The sequence below is a fragment of the Pyxicephalus adspersus genome, chromosome 2, assembly GCF_032062135.1.
Source record: "Pyxicephalus adspersus chromosome 2, UCB_Pads_2.0, whole genome shotgun sequence".
Taxonomy (NCBI): Eukaryota; Metazoa; Chordata; class Amphibia; order Anura; family Pyxicephalidae; genus Pyxicephalus; species Pyxicephalus adspersus.
This window is the reverse complement of record NC_092859.1, coordinates 117,127,236-117,139,399: the sequence shown is the minus strand read 5'-3', so window position 1 is coordinate 117,139,399 and position 12,164 is coordinate 117,127,236. Positions and strand designations below refer to the sequence as shown.

Here is a 12,164-nt window from a genome sequence, read left to right as displayed (position 1 = left end):
CCCTGCCCGGAAGAGCTTACAATCTAGTAGGTGGGGGAATTTCACACACAATAGGATGGGAGATATGTAGTGGTGCTTTCAATTGACAGAAGAAGACGGGTAGGCAAGTTTGAAAAAATGGGTTTTGAGCGCTCTTTTAAATGAGGGGAAAGTAGGAGCAAGCCGAATAGGACGAGGAAGACCATTCCAGAGAGTTGGAGCAGCTCTAGAGAAGTCTTGTAACCGTGCGTGTGATAACTTCTCATATGAATAATAATTTAGGTGACTATATTACACAAAATGTTCTGTGAAGTTTGTCAGCTCCTTTGGTAAATCCCTTTGTTACCTGGGGGCTAAGCAATGTGACATATTTGTACAAATCACAAGAACGGCTGACAAGTGTCCCCAGGTTTAGAAATATGGTGATTAGGTGAATTCCTACATGCTGGTAAAAGCCTTCAGGTTTTAATAAAAAATGTTTAGGCTGACTTTCGACTTTAAATGCTTCTTCTTCTGGATAATGTAACAAATTTAATTTGTTTCTTTACAACATAAAAGTCCAGTTACTGACCATTTTGATGCTTTTTCTAGCAGTGCCCTAATTAATTTATACAAGCTGTAAATATGACATTTTTACCTTGTGACTGATAATATAATGAAGCAAATATAAAGAACTGTGTACAAATGTTTATGAATAAGAATTGTGTTTTGTCATTCACAGTTGTAAAGGCTTCTCTCCTAAACTTAAACAACCTACTCTATTCCATTGCATGCAGTCAGCTTCCCACAGTGTGCATTAGATGCTGCAAAAGTTAAATAGACCCCATTTAACCCTTTCCTCTCCTCTGCCTTTGGCTGACCCCTTTCACTGTCTTTAAGTTCTTTTAATCATGGAGGTGCAGGAGTAGTTGTGGATGCAACCAAGGGCAGTCAGAATGCAAATACTGCCTGCCTAGGAATGCCCAGTCTTTCAGATTGCCATCTACTCATCAAGGCTTTTTGATGATTTACATACTTTCAAGATATGTATCCTCCCAAGAGCCAACCCACTATTTGAATGAAGACTAATAGTTCTTGAAAGGAATACTGAGGAAGGTGTTATGATGTTTTTAGGAATCTAAATATAGCACCCTGCGGATCCCTCGCACCAGCCATGATCTGCCTGTATTGCATAGATCCAGCAATGTCTTTGGATTTAAATTAAGAATGGAAAGGAAAACAGGTTTAATGTACCAAAAATCATTGGCATGTTGATGAGGAGGGGAGAGAAAAATATAGCTGTCCATGAAAGCTGGTTCAACGTCAGTATTAATGGACATAAACTGCAATTTATTAAAACAATTGTAAATAAAATATGTTTCAAGAAAAATAACATAGGCATCTACTAAAAAGTGAAATATCACTTTTAAATGGGTATACCTCTTCACTTTGAAATTATGCAAGTTATGTCAGTTTAAGTTGGTTCTGTCCAGGTCAGTGATATACACTGCAATGTTTTTAGTAAACCTAAATGGCATCTCCAATCAATCCGAGTTAGAACCTGATTTTGTGACTTTGTCTCCATTGGTGAGATTTCCCCTACCTTCCTGCACTGGTGACCCTAGAAGCAATAATATGAATTCTTCTGTTTTTATATTAATTACTTGTTTTTAATGTTTACAAGCTAAGCCTGGATTCAGCCTTCCAACCCTCATGAAATAATCTTGTGCCTCACGTTGCATTCCAGCTTTGAAATCTTGATAACAAAAAACAAATTGAATTTACTAATTGTAGATTCCCTGGAAGTATTTTCCTTCTATTTTGCTCAATATTAAGTCCCATCTAGTTAGAAAACATATTAGACATTTTATTTGGATAAACATTGCCTGTTCAATTCATTACTGTTGACTATAAGATAAAACCAGTTTTACAGAAGTGCACAACAAGTTTAATACACAGAATTTTTCTAAAATTCCCTGTAGTTATTCATTAAATAATACACTAAGTTGAGGAGTTTTATAGATCGTAATGGAAACTGTAATTTTAGAGCAATGTTAACCCACATCTTAGTGCGGTTGCAACAAAATAGTTTTAACACCTCTTTGCATAGCTCATTAAAGTAAAAGCAGTTCAATACATGCATACTCAGAGTTAATATTTTAGTTTTATTCCTAAAGCTGACCTTGCACAAAAATGCACCGTATTTTTAATAAATAAAGACCATTCCAAATTGGGAAAATTCCACAATAGCAACAGAATACAGTTAAACACAATTAAAATACTGTAACAAATATATTTACCTTATATTAGTCTATGAATTATAGGTAAAAGTACATGGTCCTTCTGGCAAAATCATGGGAATGTTGAGGGTCCCAAATCTCATAAGAAAATGTTTCTGGGTTATGCTGGAGCTTCTTTTTATGAGATTTGTGACATCGCCATCTCCTGTGCAGAAACCACATGTAAAGAAAATATATATTTTTTTACTTTTTCTTTTTTTTAGGTTTTTTTGCTCCAGTATTTATTTTGGCCATTTAATATTATTATTATTGTAACACAGTATTTATATAGCGGCAACATATTACGCAGCGCTTTACAAAGTTCATTGTCATATTACTAACTGTCCCTCAAAGGGGTTAATTTCCCTACCATCATTATATGCCATTTTCAAAATCTAAGGCCAATTTTGAGGGTAAACCAATTACTCTACCTGCATGTTTTTATGTTGGTCTGGGGCCGCTTTTCATAAAGATTAATAAATGAATAAATATTGCATTGCATTGTGGATTGACATTTTTATTCTATAACTTTAACATTTGTACAGACTTGCCCATTTGTGTTTTTGTTAGTGTATCAAATATGTTTTTGTAGCTTAGCCACGAAAGAATATTCAGTTGCTCAGACTCCCAGGAACCAGTGAGATATTAAAAATATTCACAGAGTTTAGTAGCAACTTCATAGACTTATGCTGTGATAGCAGAAAAGTAAACAATCATATACCCCTAAAAAGCAGGGCCTGCGTATCCATTAAACAAATACTGCTGCCTATTTGTACATATTTGGATACAATTTATACATTGCAAACATATTTTAAATCATAACTCATACTAACAAAAATGTTTATATCAAACAGATTTTGAATTTGTTTTTTTAAATATACATTTCCGTAATCAGAAGGTTTGTCATGCTAAACACAATATACCTAATATCATAAAGAATAGTTAGTAGTGAGAAAATAAATTAAATGACTTCTATACCGTCACCACAATTTGTTGTTCAAGGCAAACACAGCAGCAGAGCCATCATTATCTGATGTTCAGTTACACTAGTGCTGACGACCATAGACTATAAATAAGGTTATAACACCATCAAGTGGTTGAGATTTGTTAAACATTTCAGCACAATGTCAAAGTGGTATTTTACAGGGATTCAGACTTCCAAGTGAAGCCATCATTTATGGACCTAGGAGGGTCAATTTATTTGATGATTGAAAATTTGATGAATGCTGCCCACTGTATGGCCCTCCGCACACCTATAGTCTCAGTGAAAATTACAGGTAGTCATGTAGATGTGCATTGCACAGGCATGGTGCACTGCTTTCACTAACAAAAACCCATCCAGCCACTGCAGAAGTGGATACATGTAAATAGAATATGACTGCAAGGAAGGCAAGTCAAAGACCTAATTGCAACAAAGAATCAAAAATGGAAATATTGTATTTCATTGGTAATGGTTAACATACAGTACATTAGTAAACCAAATGTCATGCATAAGGGGTCTATTCATACTCCTACATTGCAGCAATGTGCACTAAATTAGGTGTTTCACAAAGCAGTTTATACCAACACATGGCAATACATGTATCATGGTCAAGTGCATTTAGGCAGCATTCATTTTAATGGCACTTCAACTCGCTAATACAGTAGCTATCAACCACATCAGCATTGCACTTTACTCACTGGGCCTGAGGTAATAAAGCTCTCCAAGGCTGGAGAGGATACACTTTCATCAGTAAAGCTGGATGATCCAACAAACCTGAAATAGATTTCCTAAAAGTGATTAGCTGTTTGTTAGTAAATGTTTTCATTTCTGGATCAGGTCCATTCCAGGTTTGCTAGATCACCCAGCTTCACTGATGAAAGTGTGTCCTCTTCAGCCTTAGAAAGCTTTAATAAATCAGGGCCTATGTATCAGACAAAAATGGGTCTTGTCTGATGTTGCTGCTTTGTGGTGCAATATTTTCACACTCATATGACAACACAATCCACAGTAGTATTACCAAGTATTTTACAGTGCTTAGGTATCAGCTACCTAAAAGGCCTTCAACAGCCTTGTACAAAACCCTTGTACAGTATATAGACTGCACTTTTGGTCATTTAGGAGAAAATTAGTTATTTATTGGTGCTGTTCTTTATAAATAATAGATTGTAAGCTTTTCTGGGCAGGGTCTTCCTCTCCTCTTGTGTCACTGTGTCTGTATCTGTCATCTGCAATCTCTATTTAATGTACAGTGTGAAATGTTGGCACTAAATAAATACTGTTTAAGATTATAAATATTTTTATTATTATTTGTTTATAGCATTACTCCAGCTGTAGGTGAAAATTTCCCCACTTTCTCAACCAGAAAATCACCTTCCAAGTCGGTGGAGGAACTAGGCATTCCTCCTGGACCAAGAACACACACATAACTAAATGTCAATGTTATTGCACAATTTTGCCTTTGGACTTTGTGAAACAATAGATAGGTGAAATACTAAGTGCAAGTGATTGTGAAACTGAGCTGAACAAACCGGTATAATGGAATTTTTCTGCATTTTATGTACAACCACAGAGAAAGCCTGTAAATCTTTACAAGAAAGTTTTACAGAATAAATCTCCTGGTTGTCATTTTAACAAGTGAAATAAAAGATTCTACAATAAATAGAGAAGAAGCCAAAGCAAAATATTTATATACATATATAAAATAAGCAGCCTCACCTAACGGTTTCAGAAAATATACTTCAGTATATTTTACTTCAGTAAACTGAAGTTCAAAAACTGTATGTATGTACAGATCCTAAAAGAAGGTTTTTGTTTTGTATATAGTGCCTTCAAACAGGGCCCGACTTCTGCATAGTCTACATAGGCCATGGACTAGGGTTTAAGATCATCCAGGTGCAGTATGTAGCTACACAAAAGGCCTGATTTATGAAAGCTCTCCGAGGCTGGAGAGGATACACTTTCATCAGTGAAGCCTGCAAACTTGGAATGGACTTGGTCCAGGATTGAAAACATTTGCTAACAAATAGCAAATTACTTTTAGGAAATCCATTCCAGGTTTGCTAGATCACCCAGCTTCACTGATGAAAATGTATCCTTTCCAAACTTGGAGAACTTTAATAAATCAGGCCCAATACCTGAACAATCAACCTAAAACTTAACTAATATCAGTATAAGTGGAAGTCTACCCTAGTCTTCTAGTTATACTAGTAGTACTTATACACAGTGGGTGAAATATTTGGTATGACTTGCACATATATGAGGTCTGATATTGTAAATACAATTCTACGGTTATACCATTGGATTAAAAAAAGTATGAATTCAATCTTGTCTTGGAATCATGTGCTGCTGTTTGGATGCACTGTCAGCATCTATAAGATACATGTCATTTATTTCCTTATGAGGAATTACTCCCTTTTAATTTTAGACTTGTGCTTGATGTGAGTTTCTAAAATGAATGTAATTCTCTGTTGTATTTTTATTTGAAAAAAAGGAATTATACACATGGAAGGGCTTTGTGGTTTTTATTTATATATAATGAGACAATCGATAAAAACTATGACCAATCATAGTCAGAAGACTACAAAACATCAACATCCAAACCCAAACAAATATTTAACAGACTGTATTTATAATTTATTACAGGTTATCAGAGTGCACTCCTTGTACAACCAGAGCAGGATAACAGCTGAAACTAGAAGTGGGAAATTGTTTTCCTTGCCTATTAAAATGACAAGACTGAAATTTCTGGTGCCAAAAGTCAGCAGCCCTGTTGCAGGTAAGAATCTGTATCATATAAAGAAATATTCTTTCTGCCAAACTGATATAGTGTTGTTTTTAAATAAATCAAATTCTGTTGATTATGCATGACATTTTAAGGCTTTTGGAAGGAAGAACCGGAAAAGGAAATATTGGAATTTTAAACTTCGGCTTTAATATCAAATATAATTGCTATCTACGTTTATAACAAATTGATATTTTAAAATTAAAATATAACCGTATCAAGTGGTGTTTTTATCTCCCCATGAAGCTGGCCTTTGAAATATTAAAAGTAATTTTAAATGATAAGGTGCTAAGTGCAATGATTTTAAAATGATCATATTAACATTTGTACAATTAAAAGAGAAATGCAGGTAACATTAAACACTGCAAAGTGAAAACAGACAGAGAGTGGGGCTGGAGGTACTGTAGCTCTCGTAGTTCAAGAAGAGACACATACCACATTGTATTATTTCTCATTGTGTACTTCATTTTACAGCTTTAAATAATCAAATTCCTATGACCCTGGAAGAGATATTACCCAAATATACTCTACCTGTTACTGTCCGCACAGCTACTGTTTTATCATACAAGCAAAAGGGGGATATGAAATCTCAAGATGAAATGTTATCTGAGCTGACATTACAAGATACTTACGAGGAAATGTTTTTATTTGGACATCCGATTGAAAAAGGTAAGCAGAAACAATAATTATCTGGTTATCAGATTGCTAAAATAGGAAGTATGAATCACTTGTTTGTATACCTTTTTTATGTTTGTATACATTCCAGAAGCATGAATTATTATTATTATTATTATTATTAATAATAATAAAAATACACTGGATACAACCAAAAGGGGTTCCAAATGAGAGACATATACAGACAGTGCCACAGGAGGAGGAAAGGATCCTGCCCCGAAGAGCTTACAATCTGGGAGGTGGGGGAAGCAGCACACAAAAGGAGGGGGGATATGGAATGGTGGGTAAGTAGTGAGGGTTTTAAGAGACAGGTAGGCAAGCCTGAAAAGATGGATTTTGAGTGCTCTTTCAAAGGAGAAAAAATTAGTAGCAAGCTGAATGGGACAAGGAACACCATCGTAGAGAGAGGGCAGTCCTAGAAAAGACTTAGAGCCGTGCATGTGATAAAGTTATAAGAGAGAGAAAATCATTAGTAGGTCATTGGAGGAGTGAAGAGAGCGGATGGGGGTGTATTTTTCAAAAACAGTGGGACAAGAACTGTGGAGGGATTTGAAGGCAAAGCACAGGAGCCTGAATTTGATTCTAAGGTGAAATGGAAGCCAATAAAGAGAACTACAAAGAGAATTTTGGATGAAAAAATTAGGACGTTAAGGGCGCTGAGATATAAAACTGTAACATACATAAAAATGTATTTTGCGGTCATGCAGTCTTACTGTGAATTTAATAGTAGATGAGTTTCCCCTGATCAGTTATTTAGATGTTGTTTGAGTTAAATCGACATTATGAATGAAGACTTTTTGAAGTATTTCAAATATTTGTATTGACCCCCCCACATCCTTCTTATTCTCAATGTGTAAGAATTACCCTTTAGTAAAATTATCAGGACAGCATAATCATTTTTCTTCCTATTTTCCTATAAAGGCAAAATATTCTTAGGGGAGCCCATGATCATTCCAATGTACATGACACAGCTGAAACTGGTGGTGGCACTGGGATACAAGAATGGAAGTGTAGATAAATGGCATTCCTTATGTGAATTTCTAACACAGCAAGTCAAAAATCATGGCAGCACTGAAAATGTCTCTTTTGAGGGTAAGTTGCACATAAAAATACAAGGAGTAATAGATAAAGTGCTTAATTATTATGTACTATATAATATGTACAGCTTGTGGAAGTCTGATGGGAAACAAAAATGTTTCTTTGAATATTTTGTAGCATTTTTTTTATTTTGTATTCATGTCTATGTGTTTTACTTTATTAACTTGCCCTTTGAAGTAAAGTAAAATGCATCAAAACTCATGTAATCTTCTTTGATTCCACATCTTTCAAAAAAAGGGGAGAGGGGAGTGAGATTTCTTTCTAATAGGGGTGGAACAGTATGGCAGAGGTCATATGCAGAAATTTCAACAGGCAGATTTTAATTCTGCATTCCTAATGATATATACCATGCAAAGCAGGATTTATATAGATTACCTTCATCTACTCATAACACAATAATTATATTTTGGAAGAAGGACACTTATATAATGAGGCAGGCCAGCAACTTAAATAAATAACATTTTTTTCCTAACATTTTAAAATGTTTTTTATTTCATGGTTCTGAAGATTATTTTTGGTATGGTTGCTTAATAGATAGTAAACACAAGATAGAGACACTGGCCCTGATTATTAAAGCTGTCCAAGGCTGGAGAGGATACACTTAGATGCTATTTGTTAGCACGTGTTTTTCAGCCTGGAACAGATCCATTCCAGGTTTGCTGGATCACCCAGCTTCACTGATGAAAGGGTAGCTTTATTAAATCAGGCCCACTAAACATACCATTTATTCACTTCTCATCTTACTTTTTCCCTTCAGAGATTTTAATGCTAGATAAAAAGGATGTGAACCCACAAGAGCCCAGCTACAGCACCATTGAACCAATATATATTGACATCAATGAAATCAACAATGACAAAAAGACACCCCTGAATAATAATGCAAGCCGCAACGTGTATCAGGATCCATTTGTGAAAACAGAATCTCCATCGGGAAATTCCTTCAAATCAATTCATGACGTTCCAAAAGATCTTCACAGTCTGACTGTAAAACAGGTGTGTGAATGTCTGACATTTCTCAATATGAGCCAATACACAAAAGCTTTTAAAGAATCTCAGGTGGATGGCCAACTAGTGTATGAGCTTAACCAAGAGATGATGAAGAGCTGCTTGGGTATGAATGGACTCAACGCTGTCAAATTCTTGAAGTTCCGAGATGGATGGAGGCCTAATCTCCAGGGCTAGCAGCAGAGGAGGAAGTTGAAGCTACAAAATATTCATGGCTAAGGGATAGCCAATGTTGGTGATTGCATCAAATGCACCTTTGTCATTTAAACACTGTATTTTTCTGCTTTGTTTAATGACAATTCTATTTAACAAAACTGGATTTGCCCTTCTTTTAGTACACAGTTTCCAGCCTGATGCTTAGAAGAAACTTCTAAGGCAGGAACTGGGAATGTTTTTTGCCCCCTTCTCACACAAAATCCCATTTGGAAGCCTGTGTACTTGTCTAGGGTGACAATGCTGCTCCTCCAAATATACAGTACAATGAACAAGTGTTGTCTCCATAGGACAAGAAGGGTGTTAGTAGCAGAATCACTAGGGGAAAATAAAAGCATGAAAAAAGAAAACTTAGTGAATGCTACTGATTTAGTCTACTACATCTATGAACTGGAAAGCTGCAATAAAGTTTTGTTTTTGAGTTTAGATAAAGATGAATAAGATTCATCTTTTTTTTGCAATATGCAACTTATAGCACCTGGTTGTATGTTGTGCAATCTTTTGTTACTTGTTCAGATATCTATACCTCAATCACTATCCGTATATATTGTAAAAGAGAAATTATAGGTTTTAGTGGGTAAATATTTGCAGTAATTTCTTTTTATTCTGTGATTTTTACATTTTACTTATTGCTATAATGTTGATTATTGTACTACAAATATGTAGATTCTTTATTAAGGTGTTGTCAGTGTGTTATATAATCAGCTAAAAGTTTTAAGCTGTGTATTGAGAGTTTTTCTATTTTTGATCAGTTTGATAGTACAAGTAGATAAACAGGTAAACCGGTAAAGCACACTTACTTACATATGAGCAACTAAGATTGCAAGTATTTACAAATGAAAATAAAATATAAATAAAAATAGGGCTTTTAGATTCTCTTTAAACTCAACATTTTTAATAAACATTTTTTCTGAGTTACAACAGCATAAAGCCTTTTACTTTGACTTTAATCAATATTTCTGAGGTTATTTTTGGAACATTTATTATCGTTGAAACAAAATCATTTTTTCATGGCAGTCTAGTGAAAATAGTAGATGTAAAGATGGCTTTAGGCAGTATTGCATTGGCTGCAATGCTTGCCAAGTTATAGGTTAAATGCTCTTAAGACTGGATAATATTACACTGGATAATTTTGTTTTGAAGGTTTAAGGAAAATGGGTTCTGAGTATCTGTCCACTCTGAGCTAAATGATTACCTTGCTCCAAAAATTCCTGATCCCTGTCCCAAAATAATCTCCTGCTGCAAAAAGATTGCTTTGCCTACACCGAGGTTTGGGGACAAGAATAAATTTTCTACAGTATCACCTGTTGTATAGTCTCCTCTAGAGGTTACCCAAAGAGAATTTCCTGAAAAAGGGACCAAGTATAATGTCTGCTTATACAGGGTTAAAAACAAGAACAAAAGTAAAAAGGAGCAACCTGAAACAAACTAATACTTATTTGACACTTTAGAAACCCATAAAAGGGCAGCCAACAGGCAAAACGGCATCAGTGGGTTTAAATATGGTGCCAGCCAGAGGCAAGAACACCTAAAGGGGCAGAAGCCTCTACTTCTACTTCCCCTCCAATGGTAACATCAACTGAGCAGGCAAATATGCCAGCACATGTGAAACCGGTCAGCTTCAGGTGGCACAGCTGTGGAAGCTAAGGAAAACAAAAAGGTACTTAAGGGCTTGCCCCCACATAAAAAAAGAGCTAGTTATACTCCATAATATAAACCTGTGTTCCCAAGACTTGATAGGTTTACCATCACCACCCTACAGAGGCTGAACCTGCACAAGGCTTGTCCTATCCACATAGAATGATACATGGCATGGCAAAGAATGAACAGAAAGAAGAGAGTCTTTTTAATGGCTTAGTAGGGTGGTCATGTTAGGTCATGGGGCAGACCGGTAAGTATGGTCTTAGGAGAACCTGGAAATATTATTATTTTACACTATGTGAGCTGCAAAAGGGGGTGCTACTACATGCCTATGTGAAACCATTTCAATATTTGTGCCCTACATTTTTTGTAGCACATATCATGTAATTTTATGTGTCAGTTTGTATGTGACAGGGAATTTCCCTTCTTCTGACTTTCCCTTCAACATTTCCTTTTGGGAATCGTCCAGGTCCATGTTCAATTGTTTTTTCATATTCAGGTTTTCTCTCATTCTTTAGTAGGAATCTATACATGTACATCTGGCAAAAAATGTTCTGTTTTGGATATACTGCCTAGATTTTGCTAGAAATGGGAACCTGGTACAGGATCAAAGCAAAAGAATTGTATGATAAATATAAAAGATAAATACTTACTGAATATTTTTTTACTTTACAAACACCAGCATTTTCCACCAGAGAACTGCACAACAGACACTTACCACTGCTCTTCCTTAATGAGACTGAAATACTGCAATGCAGCTGAAAAATTTGGCAACTCTGGACATTTATTAAGAAAAAATAGTTAAAAATATTTGGAATAAAAGTATTTCAGCATAATTAAAAGAATCTGGACTTGATATCCTTACATGGTTAAAGAAGTTTTTTTAAAATACAGGAAATAATGGATTACATTGGAACTATTTCCCCATGTTAGAATAAATTCCAGTTCAAACTCCTGGAACCGCAAAAAGCATTTTTATCACTAGGTGGAGCCAAATACTTTCTAGAAACATTAATTACACAGGTCCAATGTCATTTCCATCAGATATATGTAAATATATATATTTGTGGACTATGTAGTATTTTTGATGGGGATTTCAAATCTGTGTTCAGTTTTTCTCTAGCACGTCTAGTTTTTGTGATGCAGCTAATTATTTATTGTGTGAAATTTATTATAAATAGCCTTAACCCAATAAAACATTTAACAACAGTTTTCTTTTTTTAAGGTTACAGACTGCACTAACTGCAATTGATTTAGTTTGTTATTATGTCTAGAAATTGCCTTAATGATCCAGACAGTTTCTGTTACATGTATGGTTCATTCACAATGAAAGCACAACGTCGCCAAATTACCACAGAACTTAAAAATATATACAAATTATATTTCGGCTGTCCACATGGTGACCAGGATAAATCTTAGGCTCCACATGTCATCTGTACCAGTTGTTCCAACAGACTGCGCGACTGGCTAAATCGGCCTAAAGCAGCAATGCCATTTGCAATCCCTATCGTGTGAAGAGAACCGCGAGACC

General features: G+C 35.3%; 2 protein-coding genes across 3 annotated transcripts in view; one reads left to right on the top strand and one right to left on the bottom strand.

Moving 5' to 3' along the window:
• LOC140324298 (uncharacterized) overlaps positions 1-9,913 on the top strand; it is a 10,789-nt gene extending 876 nt beyond the window's left edge. The window contains exons 2-5 of the mRNA XM_072402060.1: positions 5,863-5,995; positions 6,476-6,670; positions 7,598-7,768; positions 8,532-9,913. Of these exons, the coding sequence (XP_072258161.1) occupies positions 5,863-5,995; positions 6,476-6,670; positions 7,598-7,768; positions 8,532-8,956 (924 nt within the window). The 3' untranslated portion in view covers positions 8,957-9,913. The remainder of the gene's footprint in view (positions 1-5,862; positions 5,996-6,475; positions 6,671-7,597; positions 7,769-8,531) is intronic.
• ACSBG1 (acyl-CoA synthetase bubblegum family member 1) overlaps positions 1-12,164 on the bottom strand; it is an 80,386-nt gene that overhangs the window by 30,002 nt on the left and 38,220 nt on the right. Inside the window, exon 1 of one of the 2 annotated variants that reach the window (XM_072402057.1) lies at positions 2,259-2,324. The exons of the other annotated variant lie outside the window; for it this stretch is intronic. The gene's annotated coding sequence lies outside the window, so the exon portion shown is untranslated. Of the gene's footprint in view, positions 1-2,258; positions 2,325-12,164 lie in introns of those variants that run through there. 2 annotated transcript variants of the gene reach the window in all.